The 25728-nt window shown below is 39.7% G+C and overlaps 1 protein-coding gene across 2 annotated transcripts in view; it reads left to right on the top strand.

The window, feature by feature from the left end:
* The window catches only part of cep43 (centrosomal protein 43), an 84771-nt gene extending 59473 nt beyond the window's left edge, over positions 1-25298 (top strand). The window contains exons 12-17 of one of the 2 annotated variants that reach the window (XM_063056529.1): positions 6342-6401; positions 7784-7989; positions 11458-11579; positions 11894-11930; positions 21976-22078; positions 23476-25298. In XM_063056529.1, coding sequence (XP_062912599.1) covers positions 6342-6401; positions 7784-7989; positions 11458-11579; positions 11894-11930; positions 21976-22078; positions 23476-23550 — 603 coding nt within the window. In that variant the 3' untranslated portion in view covers positions 23551-25298. The remainder of the gene's footprint in view (positions 1-6341; positions 6402-7783; positions 7990-11457; positions 11580-11893; positions 11931-21975; positions 22079-23475) is intronic. The other variant, XM_063056530.1, reaches the window with a different exon arrangement.
* The last annotated feature ends 430 nt before the right edge of the window (positions 25299-25728 follow it).

Genomic DNA, 25728 nt, shown 5'->3' with positions numbered 1-25728 from the left:
TTAGGGTCTTAATGCTGGGGATGTTGGCCAGAAAGAGGACTTTGATTTTGCTTCATTTATCCTACTAGTATTTAAGGTATTGGTCGATTTCGTCATCGAAAAATGCCTTCATTCAGAGGTGGCTCCCGAGACATGACAAGCAATCTCCTCTTTCCAGGATCTCACTGTGGGACTTTATTGTTAGAAAGGCTATTGTACCATATGAACTGTTTGCAAGAGGATTTGTATTTTGCGAATGTCAAGTATAAGATTCTTTATTTCGTGCTTCAATGAATTGTGTCTATAGTAAACTCTGTTAATTCAGCACACTCAGGACTGTGTTGCTGAAGTAGCTGATTTTGCGGACTCAAATGTTGTATAAATATCTCGTTACATATTTATGTCATTTTTAAAAAAATGTTATGTTTCTATTCCTCCCCTCTTCTATTCCACACTCTGGCCTTTTACCTCTTCTCACCTGCCTATTACTTCCCCTGAGTCCCTCCTTTCTCCTATGGAGTACTCTCCTCTCTTATCAGATTCTACTTCTCCAGCCCTTTACCTTTCCCACCCATGGCTTCACCTATCTCCTTCCAGATAGCCTCCTTCCCCTCCCCCTACTTTTTTATTCTGGCACTTTTTCCCTTCCTTTTCAGTCCTGAAGAGGAGACTCAGCCCGAAACATAAACTGTTTATTCCTTTCCATAGATGCTGCCTGATCCTTCTGAGCTCCTGAAGTATTTTGTGTGTAACTTTTATCTTTCTACTGTTGATTTTCTATTAATTTTAAGGGTACCTCAGGAACTAGGGTTGTGATTAGTCTGAAAGCAGCATGAGATTCAGGGCTTCAGAGGGTGGACAGGTTGCATAAGACATGGCATGAGAAGGAAAGAAGGACGGGATCCAGAGTTGTGGCAAGTGGATGGGGTGAAAGAGATCCAGGGCCCTGGTAAACAGATGAGGAACATGGTAATCATCACCTTGGTAATCAATGGTCTTTAATAATGCTTTTATTTTTAAAAAGCATCGGTTTGGGTAGCTGCACTTATCCATTCAACTCATTTTCTTTCATTCACAAGAGCCAGATGCTGAATCATTGCGATTTCAGATGCTGACCCAGATGCGAAGTCATCAAGTTTTCTGAATGGTCAGATAACAGATTATTGGAGTCTTACATATCTCAGTTCAGTTGGCACCTTAATAAGACTGTAAGACACAGGAGCAGAATTGGGCCATTCGGCTGATTGAATCTGCTCCACCATTCCATCATGTTTGATTTATTATACTTCTCAACCCCCATTCTCCTGCCTTCTGCCTGTAACCGCTGTACAGGTGGCCCCGCTTTTCGAACGTTCGCTTTACGAAACCTCACTGTTATGAAAGACCTACATTAGTACCCTGTTTTGGCTTTCAGAAGGTGTTTTCACTGTTATGAAAAAGAAGCAGCGCGCGATAAAAGGCAGCGCGTGCCCCGAGCAGCTGCTCTCCCCGGATTCGGAACTGCATTCTCTCTGGCATTACTTAAACACGTGCCTGTGAACAGCCATTTGCAAGATGAGTTCTAAGGTATTGGAAAAGCCTAAAAGAGCTCGTAAGGGTGTTTCACTTAGTGTAAAACTAGACATAATTAAGCGTTTCGATCGTGGTGAACGAAGTAAGGCCTAAGTGAGTTTGGCTTGTGGAAGCTGATGAACATGATGTTGAAGAGGTTTTGGCATCCCATGACCAAGATCTGATAGATGAAGAGCTGATGCAATTGGAAGAGGGAAAGATAACAATTGAAACTGAATACAGTAACGAACGGACCGAAAGTGAAGTCGTCCAGGAACTGAACGTGAAGCAACTGCGTGAGATTTTCGCTGCAATGATAAAGTACGACTTTAATTTTGAAAGGGTACGTAGGTTTAGGGGATATTTGCAGGATGGTTTGAGTCCTTACAAAGAACTGTATGATAGAAAAATGCGCGAGGCTCATCAGTCAGGCAAGCCTTCTGCATCAGCCACAGCAGGTGACGATGGCAGAAGATGACCTGCCTGCCCTAATGGAAACAGACGATGAGATGACACCCTAGTGTCCCACCACACCGCAATTCGCGGAGAATGCAGCGGTAGCCAGGAGGCACACAGCACATCTTTAAGAAAAAAGCCAAAATAAACATGCTAATTAATTAGGTGCCACCGGACACATAATTAATTAGCATGTTTATTTCAGCTTTTTTCTTAAAGATGTGCTGTGTGTCTCCCGGCTACCGCTGCACCCATGCATGCTTCGAGGTTCGGTATCTGTTGGCGGCCTGGAGGGTGGGGCCACTGCACCACCCAACCTGCGACGACTCAGCCTAACACACCATCATCAGTGTGCTCGGCACTGTCCCGATTCCCGTAAGTGATACTACACTGTACATACATTACTTCTACTTTATATAGGCTGTGTATTTTTACATGTTATTTGGTATGATTTGGCAGCTTCATAGCTTAAAGGTTACTGGAGAGCGTTTGCACGTGTTTTTGCCAGCAGCGCTTGCATAAGATTTTCTGCCGACGGCGCTTGCGTGAGATTTTCACTACAGTGGACAGTGCAGGCAATGATTGTGAAAAAGTATTTCTACTTTATATAGGCTGTGTATTTATCATATCATTCCTGCTTTTACTATATGTTACTGTTATTTTAGGTTTTATGTGTTATTTGGCATGATTTGGTGGGTTATTTCTGGGTCTGCGAACGCTCGCAGATTTTTCCCATATAAATAAATGGTAATTGCTTCTTCGCTTTATGACATTCTGGCTTACGAATCGTTTCATAGGAACGCTGTACCTTCGGATGGCGGGGGAAACCTGTACTGTATTTCATCATGATACAGTACTTTAAGTTACAGCAGTCTTTGTAAAGCCTGTGCTCTATGATTATGGCTTAGGTGCTTGTACACCACTCTTCTCCTTCCCATTTCCAAAACTGTTTTATGTTTGTAAATTTGGGCAAAATGCATTAATTTTTAAGCTGTTGATCCTAACTGTAACTGTCACCTTCTAGATTCATAAATTGGTTTCTTTCCAGACAAAGGAAAATAGATGAAAGAACATTTTAGAATAGTGTTATAGTGCTCTATAACACTACTGTAGTGTTACAGAGCACTATAACACTACTTTGGACGAGATAGACCAAAGGGATTCTCCTTGTGACTTCTCAAGTTTCCAACATCTTAAAATGTATATATGGTGAGAACTAGATTTAAGCAATAAATGAATAGAAGTGTAATGGGAAAAAGTGTAATCTGGTGTATTTTTTCTTATAAAAGCACATTGTGGCTTTAGAGTACTCACAAAAGCTTGCTTTACCTCATTTATGTTCAGAGCTCTTTCAGAAGCAGTTCTTCCTTTTGAGGAAACAGCTGCTTTGTTGCAGAATGAAAAAGGATGTGATCACTGAAGTAGAAAATGAGGCTGCCTCTACCTCTTTTATTTTCCCCCTTGGCAATTTTTAAATGTGATGTTTCTTTAAAAGATGGCAGAACTAATAGGGAAGCTGCTTTGAAACTCCAAGGGCCCAGCTTCAGTCCTGACCTTGGGTGCTGTCTGTGTGCAGCTTGTGCATTCTCCTTGTGACTACTGAAGTCTCCAACATCTTAAAAGTGCCAGTAGATAGTTAATTCACCAAATGTAAATTGCATCTTGTGTGTACATGCATAATAGAATTTAGAAGGCGGGGAAGATTGATAGGTGTATGGGGTGAATAAATTGAAATTTGTCTAAATGGGTATTGTTCGATGGTCAGTGCAGTTCGTATACTGTATGCCTCCATGTCTTTACGAAAATTTTGTGGATACACAAGGTGATTTCATCTTGTTTAACTATAGTCACAAGCTATGCTACACAATGCGTTAGACCAATAGGCAGCATGTAAGTAGCAAAGTTTGATCATAGCAGCCATGTTAATTTGTAAAGTAGAGGTTGAATCTGCCAACTGAAGTTTTTTGTTTGAAAGGTTTGTTTGTTTTTCCTGATCTTCCTGCTTTCTCTTCCTTCTTCCAAAACATCCATCCCAGTGATTCTGCTCAATTTTTAATCTCGGAACCAAAACTTTCAACAGGTTTTTAACATTGATTTAAGTGTTCCAGGAAGGAAACATTTTGTGCGACCAAGGTTTTATGTTCATAACAGATTGATATTGGGAAGGAAGATGTTGCGTGAATAAGTTATTGTGATTATGTAAGGGGGAAGCACATGTTGGGAAGATTTCATTCCAGTCTCTTATTGAGTTAACCAAACATGGATTGTATATTAGTTAATATCTATTGAGAGAGAGAAAAAATTAACCATTTCCACATGTGATTACTTTCAATTGAATGAATGCCCTTGGTAATCAATGAGACCAGTTTTGAACAGTACCCAGGCACCCATGACTCGGTATGTAAATGTACACTTTCCAGGCATGCTAGATTGTTCCTGCCACGTTTGGAGCTGTGTTTGGTATTATTCATAATTTTCAGGAAGGGAGAGATTTATTAAAAGGGAAATTCCAACAAATGAGAATAATAAGCCAATTTAGCTATTAGAAAATTCAAAACATAAGACTAGTCAAGTGCAGATATTTGGTCTGAACTTCATGTTGGGGTTAAGTATTTGGTTCGGTTCAGGAAGTAACTGGTGTGAAGTTTATTCCAGAATTCGACATGAGACAAAAGTACTAAGCATGGTTCAGGATGGTTAGTTTGCCAGGGTGATGAATGGAGTCAGTACCAGAATCATTTGGGGTTGACAATCAAAGATGGTGCAGTCTTCCCAATATTTAGTTGGAGGAAATTAATTATTCAGAATTTTAGCCACCTCTGTTTAACTTAAACACCCCTTCATTGTGCCTAGTAGAAGGTCGTGTAAATCAAATGGAGATGGATATTGTCATTTTACATGTGGGAAATCATGCTCTGTTTCTAGTTGAAATGCCAAGGGGTAGCATGTTGTAGAATATGAGGTGGGTAAGGAAAGAAAAAATTTATTTTATGTTTTATTTTTATTTAACTGCAATCGTGAACAATAGCCAGATCAGAAATGCTGATCAAGTCAACTAGTTCTCAAAGAGAACTCTGATAGGCCAATCAGATGGTACACTGCTGCTCAGCGATAGCTCGTAGCAAGTACATAGAACAGGCACAAGGGTCTCTAACCCCTGTAACCCAGAAACACACCTGACCGGTGCGGCACAGGTATGTGCTGTGCATGACCTGATCTGAAAGCATCATGTTGACTCATGACAGATTGTGTTCACGGTGGAACAGCTTGGTCAAGGATGGGGTGATCAGTACTGATGGACAAATTATACCTCTACTACCCCAAAAACAAGAATCTAGTATATAATTTTTCTTCAGAATGTTATCCCTGATTTTCCTTGTTTGAAACTTAAGGAAGAGAAGGCTGGAAATTGTAATACATCCAAGTAGGTGCATTATATAGTCACTACTTGCATAAGTTACCGGCTAAGTAACAATGAGCTCAGGCTCTACTGAACAGTGTGAAAGGAGAACATGGCATCTGTGTCTAGAGCAAATTTGAGAAATGGGTTGATGGTGGTGGAAAGGAAACTGACAAATGGCAAGATGCAGAGGAATCTATTGTAAATAATTATGAATCTTTTCTCTTTTTTCAAGCCTTTATAACTATTGAATTATTAGTATCTGTGTGCATCTTTATGTACATTTAGAGACTCTTTTCATTGACTTTCTAATGTTATTTCCTTGCATTCCTATGGAGGATGAGGAGGTCAGTGTTACATTCTATCTTGCCTTATTTCTTTTGCTGAATGACAATTTTATATGTCAATCATGTTTGTCTTTTTTTACTAAAAATGCTCTTAGCATGTCAGTATTCTTACTAACCAATCCACTGACCACATGATACTGTTTTATTTTATATTTTAATATGTATTGATTAATGTTTAAACTCAGATCTGGTGCAATAATCGAGCTAAGTGTTGTTCTGCTCACCAAAAAAAACTACAGATGTTGGAAATCTGAAATGAAAACTGAAACTGCTAGAAACGCTTTGCAGGCCAGGCAGCATCTGAGGAAAGATAAATCCATGTTCTCTGAGGGTTGACACTTTGCAGTGGATTCTGTATAACGTTCAGTGGATAAATATTAGACTTACAATGTATAATTCATACCATTTCATTTAAATAATTTCTTGCCTGATCATATTTAATCAAGTGCCTTTCTTTCATGTGAACACACTTCTTAAAAGAATACTTTAATGAGGTTAGAATGCATTACCAAAGACTTCACCTATCTACTGACTACTTGAAATCAGTGGTTCCATGCTAGATATAGCACCAGTTAAATGATTGTTTTTATGTTCATGTTCATGTTCAGATACCTAGATACAAAGGAACTGGTAAAGTTAAGGAGAGCGAGGAGAAAGCTGGTGCGAAGGTAACTCCATGTGGCACAAGCTGGTGATGGTGCAAGCATTGCCTTTAGCACAGACACAGCACATAGATAATGCATACAGGAAATCTTAAAAATTACACAACTTTCTCTATCAATTTTATTGGGTTGCTGTGGTTTTGGAAATCCCTCTAATGCAGTTATATTAGGTATATTTCTGAATAAGCAGCTTTAATACCTTTTATTTATTTGATGCTACAAATAAGTTTAATTAGTCTCTTGCGGCATTGTATATTTGTGGAAATACTATTCTGCTAAATCTGTGTAGTGTCATAAAAATTACATTATTTCTTAAATTCCATATGTCAGTGAGATAGTGTTTGATGTTGAGGTTATTGAGTTACTTTCATCTGTTATATTTAGTTTCCAGGCCAGTTTGATATTGTGTGCTAATCTGTGCTAATGGTTAATGCACAACTGTAAACATATAGCCTGCTACTGATGATTATTATATAGCTTAACATACCATTGCCTCTTCTTTCTAATTTTATAGATATTGTGTAGTTTGCCTTTTCTAATATTTAATCATTTGCATAAAGTTATATATTAATGATGCTTTTTGACTCTAACAAGGCATCTTTGTAAGCTAACAATGGTATGTATAGTTGTGTGTGTCCTCTGCTATTGCACATTATGTTGACAGAACTGAAGTGATGTTTGAGTTACATAGGATAACAATAGCTAGTAAGTAAAATGCTTAGTATGCTATTACATTCCTCCTTCAATTGGATAGATTTTTACATTGAGAATATATAGCAATATACTGATTTAAACCAAAACAATGCTGGAATAAGTCAGAGTTGATCTTTATTTTTGAACTGCGAAGTACTGTAAAATTTGTAATGGGTAATGTTAAAGTTAAGGAAAAGCTGAATTCATGCAGTAATAGTTATATTAGTTTGTGGATCTTAGTCTGAATTCAGTATTGTTCCTTATTCCATCCCTCATTCCATAAAGGCTTAAGATCAGTAGGTTGCGTGAAAATTTGTTCACAAATTCGCTATCATTCTGCACTATCTCTGTAACTAGGTTAAAATGTGTAGGGCTCTAGTATTTTCTTACTGGCTATCCAAGCCTTGTAACTTATATGCTGATGAAATAATTGTGAACTTGCATGCTATAATATGTAGCAATCATTAACATTTGGAATGTTTACTAAATTTATTTATACAGCATTGTGTTATTTCAGGAGTGATAGATCATAGAATATTTAATATCTGAATGTCATTTTCTGATTTAGATTGATTCATTCCATCTGTTCAGTGACTCACTATGATTCTTTATTGATAATTCTACAGATTTGATCTAATGTATTGAATCCTTAGTCCTCTTTAAAAATTGTACCACTTGTGTTTGCATTTTCAAAGGTCATTGACACAAATCTTGGAGATACCAGTATGGCCTCAGGTGATATAAAAACTGCAGCTAATCTGAATCCTGGAGAGCCGAAGCAAGAGTTATTATCTAACACGCCCACCAGCCTCCCAGAGAAGAATGAAAAGCTATATTTTGGTGAAGATGAAGATTCATTCTTTGATGACCCTTTGCCTGAGCAAATGAAAACCTATGGGTGGTAAGGCAAGAGATCTGTATATTTAATATGACAGTTTGAATTTATTTAGTATCATTTAATGTACTCAAATGTCTCATGTCCCATTGTAGAACATTAATTATCAGACCAAGTCTGTTAGTAACCCATGTTAGAGCGATGAGGATTGGTAACCAAAGCATCTTGATCAAAAAGGTAATTTCGAGGATAGCATTAAAGGATGGGAGAGTAAAGAAAATAATTCAAAAACTTGGATAACTGAAAGCTTTCCAGCAAAAATTGGGAGACGTGGTATAGGTGATGTACAAATCAGAACCAGAGCTGTAGCTATGAGATGGGGCAGAATGGTGGGTATGACTGAAGGAAAATGTAGAGAGAAGAGACAGTGGAAAGCTTGAACCTCTAAGAAAAGAATCTTGAAACTGAGGCATTGCCAGGTTAAAAAGGCAGTACAAATCTATGAGCATCTGGGTGATAGTTCAGTGGAATGGGAGTGAGTTGAGATGTGAGTGGAACACATTTAGATGAGCTCAAGTTTACAAAGTGTGGATTGCATTTAATTCTGTGAGGAAATTATGAAAGGGTTGTTTGCAGGTATGGTGTGCATGTATCACAATATGCTCTTTTCAATGTCTTAAACGTGTATTGTGTGGTTCATTCAGAATATAGTTTTTTTAATATATCGTGAAGGACTGCATATATTGACCTTCAGTGAAATTCTTACATAGAAACATAGAAAATAGGTGCAGGAGTAGGCCATTTGGCCCGTTGAGCCTGCACCGCCATTCAGTATGATCATGGCTGATCATCCAACTCAGAACCCTGTACCTGCCTTCTCTCCGTACCCCCTGATCCCTTTAGCCACAAGGGCCATATCTAACTCCCTCTTAAATATAGCCAATGAACTGGCCTCAACTGTTTCTTGTGGCAGAGAATTCCACAGATTCACCACACTTTGTGTGAAGAAGTTTTTCCTCATCTCGGTCCTAAAAGACTTCCCCTTTATCCTCAAACTGTGACCCCTCGTTCTGGACTTCCCCAACATCGGAAACAATCTTCCTGCATCTAGCCTGTCCAATCCCTTTAGGATTTTATAAGTTTCAATAAGATCCCCCCTCAATCTTCTAAATTCCAACGAGTATAAGCCTAGCCGATCTAGTCTTTCATCATATGAAAGTCCTGCCATCCCAGGAATCAATCTGGTGAACCTTCTTTGTACTCCCTCTATGGGAAGAATGTCTTTCCTTAGATTAGGGGACCAAAACTGCACTTGTCCATCAATGTAGTTTGTCAATAATCTGAGATTATTGAGAGTGTCCTAACAACTGCATGATGTAATAAGAAGACATAGCAGCAGAATTAGGCCATTTGGCCCATTGACTCTGTTCTGCCATTCCATCATGTCTGATTTATTATCCCTGTCTACCCCATTCTCCTGCCTTCTCTCCGTAACTTTCGCTGCCCTAACTAATCAAGGAACTTTCAGCTTCTGCTTTAACTATACCCAGTGACTGGCCTCCACAGCTATCTGTTGCAGTGAGTTCCGCAGCTTCACCACCTTCTGGCTAAAGAAATTCCTCCTCATCTCTGTTCTAAAGGGATCTCTATTCTGAGGTTGTGCTCTCTGGTCCTAGACTCACCCACTATAGGAAACATCCTCTGCACATTCAGTCTATCTGGGCATTTCAGTATTTGATTGGTTTCAATGAGATTCCCCCCTCATTCTTCTGAACTCCAGCGAGTACCAGGTTGATTCCAGAGATGAGGGAATTAGATTATGAGGACAGATTGAGTCTCCTGGGACTGTACATGCTGGAATTCAGAAAATGAGAGGAGAGCTTATAGAAACATGAAATTATGAAAGGGATAGATAAGATAGAGGCAGGAAAGTTGTTTCTTTTGGTAGGTGAGACAAGAGCTAGGGGACATAGCCTCAAGATTTGGGGGAGTAGATTTAGAACGGAGATGAGGAGGAACTGCTTTTCCCAGAGAGTTCGGGTGAATCTGTAGAATTCTCTGCCCAATGAAGCAGTGGAGGCTGTCTCAGTTAATATTTTTTAAGACAAGGTTGGATAGATTTTTGCATAGTAGGGGAAATAAGGGTTACGGGGAAAAATCAGGTAGGTGGAGATGAGTCCATGGCGAGATTGGCTATGATCTTATTGAATGGCGGAACAGGTTTGACGAGCCAGATGTCTTATTCCTGCTCCTACTATTTATGTTCTTAAATTCAAAGTTCAGAGTTGGAAAAGTAAATTTAGATCTGTTAAATTTTCTTTTTGTTTTAAATCATGTTCAAAATTGTAAATATTCTCTGATATATTTCATTCTTTAAATTGGCTAACACTGGTAGAAATTATTCTATCAAAGTACTTGGAGGTTTATTACGGGGGAAAATTATTTTCTTTTCTGTAAAGCTTGTCTGAGCTTTATAATCTGAAGCTACTGTCTGCTGATTCAACCTTTGGAACCTGGAACAATCTGTATCCAAGAATGATGTTGATGATAGAATGATTGACAAGCAGAATCATGTGTTTGTATATTGTGTGGGAATATACATAGTTTCGTTATGGATTGCCTGTGGCCTCCTATAGATGTCAAGTTTTACACTGCTCAGATTGCTCAGGTATGAATGAACCTATTTGGAAGCCACACAAGACAATAGAGAGGTGAGGCTGTCTCCATGTAGGCAGTGATGTAATCACTTCCATCAGCTTTAGGTGCTTCTGCAACAGATCTTGGTGAGGATGAGTTCAAGTAGGTTTAGATCTTCTCTCACAGCATGCTGCAGACACATTCTGGGAGCTCTGATCATTAGAAGTTAGATAGCTGGGTTAATGGTTAGGCAACCTTTCCAAGATTTGTGGTGGAAGTGTTTGAAATGATGGCTGAAAATTATGATGCTGTGAGTAAGACTTCGTAGGTTAATTAAACAAGTGGAGAATTTAGCACATCGCTTTCAGAGACTGATTAACTAGAATGATGTCACACACAGACTGTAAAAGGTTGAAGCATATTGGAAAGCAAACTGTGCTTTTATAACAGTCTTTTAGTTTAATGGTCATTGTTACAGATAATAGCTTTTCATTCCAGATCATTCATTTAACTACATTTAAATTTACCAGTTACTTTAGTATTTTCTTTAATTATTTGTCCAGGACTCAGAATTATTCGTCTAGTTGATTAGCCATCATGCCACCATTCCATTCAAATACTGACATTCTTTTAGACACAAACCTTGAGATAACAAACCGTTTATTTAGACCAATGGTAATTAGATTATGTAGTTGGTTCAGATATCACTTTGATTTAACCACCTGTACTTTGGATAGCTAGTTTGGGCTATTTACAAATGAGGTTTTCTTTTTTGGTTTTATATAAAACCTTATTCTGATTTTGTTTAATACTGCATTTCTCATATTGCACCTCAGATTCTCAGATTTGAGGAGCTCCAACACTCAGGTTTGAAAGAGATTTTTTTTACATGTATAGGCGGACTGATTTGAAAAGTAAACCTTTGGGTGGTCTGACGTCCCTTTCAGATGCTCCTCCTCTAACAGCAGACCTCGGTACACTGGCAGGAGAGCCAGCATTAAAAGAAACTGATTTAAAAGGTTAGTTAAAAATCATTTACTAATCCATTTTAAATATTTAGGCGTGCTATGTTGTGAAAGGTGAGCATTTTTTTTTAATGTAACATCCTTAATTATTCCTTTTATTTATCCTTTATGCCTGGGCTATATGTAGATCTAATTTTCTTTCTTCTACTATTCTTTGTATATCCCATCACTTCAAAATCTCTTCACTAGCCAAGTAAAACAAGTAAAAGGAATATAAACAATACAACAATCTCATCCAGTGTTAGAGGAGAGACAATATGTAAAGTAATTTCTAATACATGCTGTCATCTCTGATCTCTTTGGAACAGGTGATGAAGAGGAGTATTACGATGATGATTTTATCAGGTAAAAGGATCTTTATCATTGAAACGTTTAAAATGCATACTGATTTTTTCAGATGATAAGTAATTAATTTGATCATAGAAACCATAGAAAAACTACAGCACAGAAACAGGCCCTTCTTGGTTGTGTCAAACCATTTTTTGCCTAGTCCCACTGACCTGCACACGGACCATATCCCTCTGTACACCTCCCATCCATGTATCTGTCCAATTTATTCTTAAATGTTAAAAAAGAACCCGCATTTACCACCTCATCTGACAGCTCATTCCACACTCCCACCACTCTCTGTGTGAAGAAGCCCCCCCAATGATCCCTTTAAACTTTTCCCCCCTCACCCTTAACCCATGTCCTCTGGTTTTTTTCTCCCCTTGCGTCAGTGGAAAAAGCCTTCTCTGCACTCTTTCAACCTTATTAATATTCTTCCTGTAATTTGGTGACCAAAACTGAACACAGTACTAAAGATTCGGCCTCACCAATGCCTTATACAACCTCATCATAACATTCCAGCTCTTATACTCAATACTCTGATTAACAAAGGCCAATGTACCAAAAGCTCTCTTTACGACCCTATCTACCTGTGACACCACTTTTAGGGAATATTGTATCTGTATTCCCAGATCCCTCTGTTCTACTGCACTCCCCAGTGCCTTACCATTAACCCTGTATGTTCTACCTTGGTTTGTCCTTCCAAAGTGCAATACCTCACACTTGTCTGTACTAAACTCCATCTGCCATTTCTCAGCCCATTTTACCAGCTGGTCCAAGTCCCTCGACAAGCTTTGAAAACCTTCCTCAGTGTCCACTACACCTCCAATCTTTGTATCAGCAGCAAATTTGCTGATCCAGTTTACCACATTATCATCCAGATCATTGATATAGATGACAAATAACAATGGACCCAGCACTGATCCCTGTGGCACACCACTTGTCACAGGCCTCCACTCAGAGAAGCAATTCTCTACTACCACTCTTTGGCTTCTTCCATTGAGCCAATGTCTGATCCAATTTACCACCTCTCCATGTATACCTAGCGACTGAATTTTCCTAACTAACCTCCCATGCGAGACCTTGTCAAAGGCCTTACTGAAGTCCGTGTAGACAACAGTACTGAGACTTTCATGTCTTAGGGCTCAGCTACTGGGATGTTACTCATTGCAATTACTTTCTTAATGCTGTAAAGTTTTTACATTAGGTTTAAATTGCAGGAGTTCCCTAGTGATCCCTTGTGCTGAGAAAGTAAATTAATTCTGAGTTGTCTTCCTTGTACAAAGAATGGTGTTTCCCTTCCACTACTATCAGTGATCCCCTCACAGGCATCTCCTCCATTCCTGCACATCTGCCTTTACCTCATAGTCCGGGCATTGTAACAGGGACAGGTGTTCTTTCGCCTTGTCCATAAGATCAGAGACAAAAGGGCAGAATTAGGTCATTTGGCCATTGAACCCACTAAACCATTTGATCATTGATAATTTATTTTCCTTCTTAACCCCATTCTCTTACCTTCTCCCTATAACCTTTGACACCCTTACTAGTCAAAAGCGTATTAGCCTCTGCTTCAAATATATCCAGTGACATGGCCTCCACAGACATCTGTGGCAATTAATTCCCCATATTCACTATCCTCTGGCTGAAGGAATACCTCCTCATCTTTGTTCTGCTATGTGGTCTAATCAATGCCCTTTTAAAACCTCAGTATTACATCTTTTTAAAATAATTTTTTTCTAGTCCTCTTGAAATGATTGCTAACGTTGTATTTGCCTTTCTTACTACTGACTCAACCTGTACGTTAACCTTCAGGGAATCCTGCATGAGAACTCCCAAGTACCTTTGCACCTGAATTTGTTCTGCATTTAGAAAATAGACTACACTTTTATTCTTTCTGCCAAAGTGTGTAATCATACACTTCTCTACACTTTATTCCATCTGCCACTTCTTTGCCCATTCTCCTAACCTGTCCAAGTGCTTCTGTAGGCTCCATGCTTCCTCAGCACTACCTGCTCTTCCATTAATTTATATCATCTGAGAGCTTGGCAACAAGGACATCAATACCATCGTCCAAATCATTAACATATAACGATGAATGTAGCGGACCCAACATTGTTGCCTTTGGAACACTACTAGTCACCGGCAGCCAACCAGAAAAGGGCCCCTTCATTCCCACTCTTTGCCTTCTGCCAGTCAGCCAGTCTTCTATCCATGCAATCTATGGTTAACTGTATACTAGTACCTTTCCTGTAAAACAAGGGCTCTTAACTTTTTTAGCAGCCTCGGTGTATGGCATCTTGTCAAAGGCCTCCTGAAAATCCAAGTAAACAGCATCTAGTGACTCTCCTTTGTCTAGCCTCTATCCTGCTTGTTACTTCTTCAAAGAACTCCAACAGATTTGTCAGGTAAAATTTCCCTTTAAGAAAACCATGCTGACTTTGGCATATTTTATCATCTGTTTTGAAATACTCTAAAACATTTATCCTAATAATAGACTCCAATGTCTTCACAACCACTGAAATTAGGCTAACTGTCCTATAATTTCATGTCTTTTGCCTCCTTTCCTTCTTAAAAAGTGGAGTGACATTTGTGGTTTTCCAGTCTTCTGAAACTGTTCTAGAACCTAAGTGATTCTTGAAAGATCATTACTAATTCCTCCACAATCTCTTCAGTTCCTCTTTCCATCCTGAGGAGTAGTCCATCTAGTTTAGGTGACTTATCTACCTTCAGAACTTTCTAATTCCCAAGCTTCTTCTCCTTAGTCATAGCAACTACATTTACTTCCATCCCTTGACACTTTCGAATTTCTGGCATGATGCTGGTATCTTCCATAATGCAGACTGACACAAAATACATATTTGGATCATCTGTCATTCATTTATTTTATGTTACTACCTCTCCAGCATCATTTTTCAACAGTCTGCTGTCCACTCTTGTCTCTCTTTTGATCTTTATATATAATCTAAAAATAATTTTTGTATCCTTTTTTTAGATTATTGGTTAGATTTATTGTTTCTCTCCTTTATAATTGCATATTTTAGTTGCCTTCTGTTGGTGTTAAAGCTTCCCACTAATTTTTACTATATTTTGTGTGTGTGTGTATATGTATGTGTGTATATATATAAAAAAATAAAAACATAGAAAATAGCCGCAGGAGTAGGCCATTCGGCCCTTCGAGCCTGCACCGCCATTCAGTATGATCATGGCTCATCATCCAACAGAGAACCCTGTACCTGCCTTCTCTCCATACCCCCTGATCCCTTTAGCTACAAGGGCCATATCTAACTCCCTCTTAAATATAGCCAATGAACTGGCCTCAACTGTTTCCTGTGGCAGAGAATTCCACAGATTTATCACTCACTGTGTGAAGAAGTCTTTCCTCATCTCGGTCCTAAAAGGCACCCACTACATCGGGAACAATCTTCCTGCATCTAGCCTGTCCAATCTCTTTAGAATTTTATACGTTTCAATAAGATCCCCCCTCAATCTTCTAAATTCCAGCGAGTATAAGCCTAGTCGATCCAGTCTTTCATCATATGAAAGTCCTGCCAACCCAGGAATCAACCTGGTGAACCTTCTTTGGACTCCCTCTATGGCAAGAATGTCTTTCCTCAGATCAGGGGACCAAAACTACACACAATACTCCAGGTGTGGTCTCACCAAGGCCTTGTACAACTGCAGTAGTATCTCCCTGCTCCTGTACTCGAATCCTCTCGCTATAAATGCCAGCATACCATTTGCCTTTTTCACCGCCTGCTGTACCTGCATGCCCACTTTCAATGACTGGTGTACAATGACACCCAGGTCTCGTTGCTCCTCCCCTTTTCCTAATCGGCCACCATTCAGATAATGATCTGTTTTCCTGTTCTTGCCACTAAAGTGGATAACCTCACATCTATCCACATTAAATTGCATCTGCCATGAATTTGCCCACTCACCTAACCTATCCAAGTCACCCTGCATCCTCTTAGCATCCTCCTCACAGCTAACACTGCCACCCAGCTTCGTGTCATCCGCAAACTTGGAGATGCTGCATTTAATTTTCTCGTCTAAGTCATTAATATATATTTATTATATTATAATATATATACATACACACACACACACATACACACAGGTGCACATTCCTTTATCTGAAATTCTGAAATCCAAAAAGCTCCGAAAACCAAAGTTTTTTTCGCCAACAGCTGAGGTCACTCAGGTGTGACGTGGTAGCGCTAGCAGAGGCCGCCAGATATCAGTTGTGGCTCAGCGCTCGTACTGGTTACACGTGCATTTGCTGTTCGCTGATATTTTGTGTTCACTGTTGACTTTGTGTTTAATTTCACAATGAAAATGTCAAAAAGAGCTGCAGGTACCCCTATGGGTAACAATGAGAAGAAGAGAAGGAATCTTCTCTATCAATAACTCAGAAAGTGGAGTTATTGCAGAAGTTTGATCGTGGTGTGTCTGTGCAGTGTCTTAGTGAAGAAAATAGTGTTGGAGCTACCACTGTATATGATTTAAATAAACAGAAAGTCGAGTTACTGAAGTTTTATAGTGATAGTGACAGTGACGTCCTACATTTATTCCAATAAATCATTTACCATGTGTTTGATTTGGTTTGTTTGAAGATGTATATTTTGATGTTTTATTGAATGTTTTTGTTGGAAATAAAATTTCTTCTTGTCATTATTCCCTAAACAATACAGTATAACAATTATTTACATAGCATTTACATTGTATTAGGTATTATAAGTAATCTAGAAATGATTTAAAGTATACGGGAGGATGTGCGTAGGTTTGGTGCGCCGCTGGGTCCTAAAGTCCACTACACTGAAACAGGTTAAATAAGGGACTTGAGCATATGTGTTTTTTTGGTATCGGGGAGGGGGTGGGGGGTGGTCTGAAATGCGAAAAATTCTGAATTCGGGAATGCAACTGGCCCCAAGGATTTCCTCTCTTTAGAATGTTTCTGCTTCTACAGGATAAAACAATCCTGCTCTTCTGAATTAGTCCCCGAAATCCCAGACATTGCTGATCTACCGTCATCCCTGTTGGTGTCCCCTTCCAACCAGCTTAGGCCTGTCCTCTCATGCCTGTGGTTATGATCACTGTTTTATAAGATTTCATTTACCTTAAGCTCAAGCTCCGTAATCAAACCTGTTTCATTACACAACACCCAATCTGAATAGCCTTTTCCTTAGTGGGCTTAACAACAAGCTGCACTAAAATTCCATCTCACAGGGATTCTATATATTCCTTCTCTTGAGACCGAACATCATCCTGATTTTCCCAATCTACTTACATATTGAAAACCCCATGGGGATTATAACACAGCCATTTATACGTGCCATTTCAGTTTTCCATTGTATTTTGTATCCCACTTCCAGGCTACAGATTGGAGGCCTGTACATAACTCACATTAGGGTCTCTTTTTTTGTAGTTTCTCAACTCTACCCACAAGAATTCTAGGTCTTCTCATCTTATGTCACTTCTTTCTAAGGATTTGATTTCTTAACCAACAAGACCACTCTACCTCTACCCACCTGCCTCTTCTTTTGATATGATGTTAAGCTCTCAGCTGCGATCTTCTTTCAGATAAGACTCAGAGATGCTCAAAAGCAACAAAGCTGCCATTTTCTAACTGCACTACAAGATCATCCACCTGATTTTGTATGCTGTATGTATTCAAATATAATACCATCAGTCCTGTATGCACCACTCTTCCTTTCAATTTTATCTCCATGGTGCCTGAAGTTAAATTCTTGGCCCTTTCTAAACTTTTTGTCTTATTCTTTATTTTGGAGACTTCAGTAACCTCTCCTGCATTCTTCCCTTTCACTTTATCCACATATTTCCAAGCTGTTGGTCAACTCTCCTACTATGTACTTTAAAGCCCTATCTACAGCCCTAGTACTGTACTTCATTAGGTCACACCGATGTAAAGGAGGCCACACTAGGAGAACTGGATACAATTGCTGACCCCAACAAACTTGCAGGTCAAATATCTGGAAGGACTTTTTAGATCCTGAATTATCTTTACCAACCACACCATGAACCTCTGTATCCAGCATATAATTCTCCATAACTTCCGCCATTTTCAGTGGTATGCTAGCACTGAGAAAATCTTTCCCTCCCCCACCCCCCACCCCCAATTTCTAAGTAGCTCTTGTCCACTCATTCCTCCCTACGATTTTAGACGATGCTTCTCCAGTGAGTCTGTCAGGGTCAACTACTCTATCCAGTATCCAGTACTCCTGGTGCAGCCTCCACTACATCAGTGATCAGAGACTGCTTCATCGAGCACCTTCACTCTGTCTGCCACTTTAAGGCAGGATACGCTGGTGACTACCCTTTTCAATTTAACTTCCCATTCCCACACCAACAGCTTTCCACAACAGACAGGATCTCCCAGTAGCCACCCACTTCAACTCTGCTTCCCACTCCCTTTCAGATATTAACATACATGGCCTCCTCTACTGCCATGATGAGGCTAAACTCAGGTTGGAGGAGCAGCACCTCATATACCGTCTAGGTAGTCTCCAGCCCCTTGGTATGAACATAGAATTCTCAAACTTCCAGTAATTCCCTCCCCCTCCCTTCCTCTATCCCTATGTCACTCTGCCCCCTCCCCCAGCTGCCTATCACCTCCCTCATGGTTCTACCTCCTTCTACTATCCTTTGTGTTTTCCCCCATTCCTTCTTCACCTTTCCTGCCTATCACCTCCCTACTTCCCCTCCCCCACCCCTTTATCTTTTCCCTTACTGGTTTTTCACCTGGAACCTACCAGCTTTCTCCTTCCCACCTTCCCCCCCACCTTCTTTATAGGGCCTCCGCCCCTTCCCCCCTTCCCCCTACAGTCCTGACGAAGGGTTCCGGCCCAAAACATTGACTGATTGTTTCCACGGATGCTGCCCAACTGCTGAGTTCCTCCAGCATGTTGTGAGTGTTGCCCACACCAACATGTCTGTCCATTGCTTGCTCTGCTACCATGATGGGGCCAAGCTCAGGTTTGAGGAGCAAGACCTCATATATCTTCTTGATAGCCTCCAATTTGATAGCATGAACATGAACTCCTCTGATGTCTGGTAATTACTCCCCACCACCTCACTTCATTTCCCATTCTCCATTCTGGTTACCCTCTCGCCCTTCTGTTTCCTCACCTGCCTGTTAGCTCCATCTGCTTTTACTCATCCTGTCCTCTTTCCATGATCCACTGACATCTTCAGCCCTTTAATTGTTCCACCTTTCCCCTTCTAGCATCTTTCTTCATTCTCTCACCCCTACCTACTAATCCACCTTCCCTCTCATCTGGTGTCACCAATCACCTGCCAGTTTGTACTCCTCATCCTCTCCCCACCTTACTGGAGGCTTTTATCCTCTTCCTTTTGCAGTCTTAATGAAAGGTCTCATCCCAAAACATTCACCTCCATGAATACTGCCTGACTTGCTGAGTTCTTCCAATATTTTGTTTACGTTTGTCAAGTTAAAGATCCTCCTTCAAGCCCTTTGTCTTGGAAAAGTAAGTGTTAAATTCCAGTGATAGCTGATGCATGATAAAGTAGGCCAAAGTCAGTGTGGTGTCCTTCAGGGGAAATCTTGCCTCAGAGATCGGTTGGTATTCTTTGAGGAAATAACAGGCAGCATAGTCAAAGAATAGTTAGTGCATGGTGGTTACCTGGATTTTCAGAAGGCCTTTAACAAGGTGCCATACATGAGGCTGCTTACGAAGTTAGGAGCCCAAGTCATTGCAGGAAAGTTACTGGCATAGTTAGAGCATTGGATGATTGGCAGGAGGCAGCAAGTGGGAATAAAAGGATCCTTTTCTAGCTGCCAGTGGCTAGTGCTGTTCTACAGGGTTGGTGTTTTATCCTGTATATCAATGATCTAGATGGAATAGATGGCTTTGTTGCCAAGTTTTCAGATGATATGAAGATTGGAGGAGGGGCAGATAGGGTTAAGGTAGGCTGCAGAAGGACTTGGATTAGGAGAATGGGCAAGAAAGTGGCAAATTAAATACAGTGTTGGAAAACGCATGGTCATGGACTTTGGTAGTAAAAATAAATGTGCAGACTTTTCTAATCGGGGAGAAAATCCAAAACTCTGAGATGCAAAAGAACTTGTGAGTCTTTGTGCAGAATATCCTAAAGGTTAACTTGTAGGTAGAGCCGGTGGTGAAGAAGGCAAATGCAATGTTAGCATTCATTTCAAGAGGTCTAGTATACAAGAGCAGGGATGTGATGCTGAGGCTTTATAAGGCACTGGTAAGCCTCATCTTGAGTGTTGTAAACGGTTTTGGTCTCCTCATCTAAGAAAAGATGTGCTGGCATTGAAGAGGGTTCGGAGGAAGTTCACAGGATGATTCAGGGAATGAAAGGGTTATCATACGAGGAACGTTTGATAACTCCGGGTCTGTACCCACTGGAATTTAGAAGGATGAGGGAGGATCTCATTGAAACCTTTTGCATGTTGAAAAGCCTGGACAGAGTAGATGTGGAAAGGATATTTCCCATGGTGGGGGTGTCAAGGACAAGAGGGCACAACCTCAGGATAGAGGGGCGTCCTTTTAAAACAGAGATGCGGAGAAATTTCTTTAGCCAGAGGGTGGTGAATTAATTGGTGGAATTTATTACCACAGGAAGTTTGGAGGCCAGGTCATTGGGTGTATTTAAGGCAGAGATTATTAGGTTGTTGATTGTACACGGCATTAAAGGTTACAAGGAGAAGGCTGGGAGTGGTGCTAAGGAGGGGAGAAAAGGATCAGCCATGATTGAATGGTCGAGCAGACGCGATGGGCCGAATGACTTATGGTGAGAATAGGCTTTGTGTGAATTGATGTTGTACTGAAAGCTCATCAATCAAGGATTATGTTCTCCCTCCCATTAACCCAATGACCAGATGACCATCTTTGTTGTTTATCCTGACCTCACTTCATTCAAGATATTCCTCTACCTCGACCATTCCTCTTCCATGCTCTCTACATTTTGTTATCACTTCTTCCTACCTTAGATAAAGTGTGCTTTTCTTTTTTCCATACGTGCCTTGACCCATCAGCATTTTATGCTTATGTTCCAAATTTCCAGCATCAACAGATCTTTTTTGTTATTGTATACTAACAAAGGATCACATCCACTTGATAGAAGTAATTATTGAGGTTCAATAGTCATAGCTGGCCTCTTGTTTTTTGTTCGGTAAGAGGTGATTATTGTTCTGTATGACTGATCATTCCCTGTAGACAAAGGATGCTTGCGGGCAGAAAAGTGGGAAGGTTCAGAATCTGAATCAGGTTTAATATTACAGTACCAGCATATGTTGATGAAATTTGTTGTTATGGAGCAGCAGTACAATGCAATACATAATAATAAAAGCTGAATTACAGTAAATGTTAAAGTTAAATAAATAAGTAGTGCAAAAAAGTAGGTAGGTTGTGTTCATGGGTTTATTATGCATTCAGAAACTGGATGGCAGAGGGGAAGAAGCTGTTCCTGAATTATTGAGTGTGAGCCTTCAGGCTCTGGTACCTCCTCCCTGATGGTAGCAATGAGAACATGGCTTGTCCAGGGTGGTGATGGATGCTGCCTTTGTGAGGCATCGCTCCTTGGAGAAGTCCTGAATGCTGGGGAGTCTAGTGCTCTTGATGGGGCTGTCTGTTTTTACAGCTTTCTGCAGCTTATTTTGATCTGTGAAGTGCACCCCCCCCACCACCACCAGACGGCGATGCAGCCAATTCAGATGCTCTGTGCAGTACATCTGTAGAAATTTGCAAGCATCTTTGGTGACTTACCAAATCTTCTTAAACTCCTAATGAAATATAGCTGCTGTCATGCCATCTTCGCAACTGCAGCAATATGTTGGGCATATTGTGCCAGCAGCCTTCACTTTAATCTCTAATTTCTGTCTCCCTTTTTGTATGTCTTTCTAAAAGATCCAGAGCTAGAGAACTGGATACTGTGGGCTTTATCTTCTGTCTGTTCTTAATTGATTGGAGTCACTTGCACCTTCATAATATTAATATCGAATAGTATCTACCTTTTGTAAGATTTATAAGTTGTGTCATATATATAAATGTCTCTGTTTCAGTGGTAGTCAACGTTCGGATAAAACAAAGAGTGAAGTGAGCATTGGTGAAGAGATTGAAGAGGAAATTTCTTTAGAGGGAGAAGATCTTTGTGCCAGTGATAAGGTTTGTACACCTTTTGGAGTACTAACAGGAGGATTAGACTACCATATTATGTATGGAACAGTACAGCACTGGCAGTCCATTCAGCTGAAGATGCTTTCCCAATCTTGATGCAGTTTATAATACTAAATGTTTTCCTCTTGTGTCATATTCATATTCCTCCATTCCCTTTATATTCAGATAATATACAAAAATGCTAGAAACACTCAAAAGGTCAGGCAGCATCTGTGGAAAATGAAATAGAGTAAACAATTGTCAGTTCTAACAAATGGCCTTTGAACTGAAATGTTAACTGTTTCTCTTTCCATAGATGCTACCTGACCTGTTGGATTTTACAGTAGGATTGACCAGTTCAGATACAGAAAAAATGAGTCACCTGAAATTGTTGGGGATTGTTAGAACTGTGTAGGAGGGCAGAGATGGGTCAGAATGGGAGTGGGATGAAGAACTAAACTGCCAGGCAACAAGAAAATCATCCTTGCCCTTATATGACAGGAACTAGTCACAGGTGTTTAATGTCTCCAAAGTAGAGCAGGTCATATTGTGCCCCCCCCCGCCCCGAACTGCACTGAAGGAAATGTAAATGAATCACTTCACCTGGTAAATGAATACCCAGTAAGTCAGGCAGCATCAGTGTGAAAAGAGACAGAGTTAACCTCTCAAGTCAAAGACCCTTCATCAGATTTGGTAAAGGACAAAAAAAGGAAGCTTGTTAAGCTGCAGGGAGGGTGGGTCAGGAAAAAACAGTGGACGTGAGGATAAACTATAAACAGGATGGACATGTCATTTTCACATTCTTTTGTCATTGTTCTTTTGTCTCATTAACCAGATAACCTTGTTTACAGTTTATTCCCATTGTCACCCACTTTTATCTGATCAAATATCTTTCCCATTCTCCCAGCAGCTCACAGGCTTCTTTTGTCTCCCTTCCGATTCTGGTGAAAGATCTTCTACCTGAAGCATTAACTCTGACCTGCTCAGTATTTCCATTATTTGCTTTTTTAAATTTTAGATTTACAGCATCTACAGTTTTTTTAATGTCATACCTCCATGTCTTTGGGTCCTGAGATTGTGCAGAGGGAAGAGGTAAAAGGATGGAGAGGTATTGCATGAAGAAGAGATATGAGAGTAAATAAGGATGAAGGAGACTACCGCATAGTCAGTTTAAGGATGAGGGAAGCCATGTCCTTTGGTGTACTCTTGTTAAAAGTATCATAAATTTTAAAAATAGGTCTGTTGAATGTGGACATTGGTGGGATGGAATTTGAGGACTTCTAGCTTTGCTCAGACCCGGAGGAGAGGATGAGATCAGGGACACATGCTTCAGTGATTCCATAAACTGTGGACATTTGTATCTTTATTTTTCATTATTTTGACTCATTCCTTGCTTTTTTTTGCAGCTTGATGACTTTACACAGGACCACACCATATCGAACTGCAGTGACGTAGCGGATTATTTAGAGGAGGTGCCATAGTGGCATTGGCAGTTTTATGTATTTCACTGTACAGATGAGTAGTTTTGCCTGCTTTTGTTGTTCTGACAAAATTCTGAAGATGTAATTGATCTCTGCAAAATGTTTGTTGAATGTAGTGTTAAACTAAGCCAACTGGAAATCACAGACCTCGATCAACACTCATAGATGAAGCAATCAAAATAGTACTGATTTAAGCAGTGAGAAATCGGCAGGTAGCCCTGAGACCATCATTCAGTATATAGTCAGAAGGGTTTTCCACTAAGAAATAATAAGTTTGGACCTAAATTGTAAAAGTAAAAGTATTATGATTAAAAGTTAATTTAATGCTAACTTACATTTTCAAGTTCTTTGTATTGAAAATGTGTTATCAAAAATGTGTAACTTTTTTTTGGAAATGGTTGAGAACTTACAAATATATTTATTTATTCTGTGTCATTTGAATTAAATCTATCAATATTATTAGCAAGTCCCTGGAAATTTCCTGAATGTAAGGCAGAAGCTACATTTAATTGGTCAGACCACACTTTTTGAGTATCGTGAGCAATTTTGGACCCCTTATTTAAGAAAAGATATGTCATTGAAGAGGGTCCAGTAGATGTTCGCAAGAATGATTCCGGGAAGGAAAGGGTTAATGTATTCTGGAGTGTTTGACTCTGGGCCTGTACTTGCTAGAACTTAAGAATGGGGGGAGGATCTCATTGAAACGTATCTAATATTGAAAGGCATAGGTGGAGTGAATGTTAAGAGGATGTTTCCTATAGTGGGGGAGTCTAGGACCAGAGGATACAGCCTAAGAATAGAGGGATGTCCCTTTGGAACAGAGATGAGGAATTTATTTAGCCAGAGGGTGGTGAATCTGTGGAATTCCTTGCCACAGATGGCTGTGGAGTCCAAATTATTGGGTATATTTAAAATAGAGAATGATAGGTTCTTAATTATTAAGGGTGTCAAAGGTTACGGAGAGAATGGGGTTGAGGAGCATAATGTCCGCCATTGTGGAATGGCGGAGCATCCTTAATGGGCTGAATGCCCTAATTCTGCTCTCATGTTTTATCATCTTAATTGACGTTCCCATGAAGATTTGATGGTTGGGTTGGAAGGAGTAGAGAGGATCAGATGTGGTCTTTGCTGCTGACTGGTGTGATCTCTTAGTGAAATCATTATTTTCACTGATGGGTGCTCAGCCAGCATTTTGGAAAAAGTATCATTGCATTGTAGTGCATCTTACACATAACTCACATTTCTGTCCAGAAGAATGAATGCTAGAAAGGACGAATGTTGGATAACATGGCTTTTTTAGCCAGTAATGCTGTTGCCTGATTGCTCAACATGTTAGCATTCAAAGAACAGATTACTGTGTAGGAGAGAGAGAGAGCTGGATCTCCCTTTTTTCTGATCCTTGGGGTTCTTCTGGCAGTTAAGAATGGTGAGGATTTAATTCTTAACGATCATTTTATTTTAAAGTTTAAACAAATGTACAGACATTTGATACAAAGTGAAGAGCTGAGAAGCAAATTCAATAGATTCAATGAAAAGATGGCACCTCTGAAAAATCCATCACTTTTATAATCCAGATAACAGAAATTCTTTAGATAAGTATAAACCAACCAACGGTTGCACAATTACATCATTTGGGTAATGTGCTAACACTTAGCCAATGAAAAATTAGGAAGTTGATAAACCATTATGTAACTGGGGACAAACCACCACATACTGTGAAAAATACATGAGTTGATTAAAAAAAAGTACAATGATTAAACTATGACTCTAGTCTTTCATTAATTCATTTAATGTCTTATAAAAAGTATTAAAAAAACAGTGGATTCCAACAGTCCCCCCTTTGATTCTATAAGGACCCTGGCAGAATCACATCTGGAAATTCAGAAGTGGAAAATCTTAAAGTATCTATGTTACAGAGTAATCAAAATCTACTTCTTAAAAGCATTGTGAGTCATTTTGACTGGCACATCATGAGTAAGGGAAATAGGCAAAAATATAACAACAAGCATCAAAATAAAGTCCATGATGTCCAATAATAATGTTGAATAATTATATTTGTGCTTCTCACAGTACTTGTCTTAATCTGGATTCACTTTAGCTCACTTGCAGTGACTGGAGTGTATCCACTTACTTTTACCTTCTACTTTAACTGCTGAATTGGTAATTAACAGTACTTGC

The sequence above is a fragment of the Mobula hypostoma genome, chromosome 8 (genome assembly GCF_963921235.1).
Source record: "Mobula hypostoma chromosome 8, sMobHyp1.1, whole genome shotgun sequence".
Classification (NCBI taxonomy): Eukaryota; Metazoa; Chordata; class Chondrichthyes; order Myliobatiformes; family Myliobatidae; genus Mobula; species Mobula hypostoma.
The sequence above is the reverse complement of the archived record's forward strand: the minus strand, read 5'-3'. Positions and strand labels throughout refer to the sequence as shown.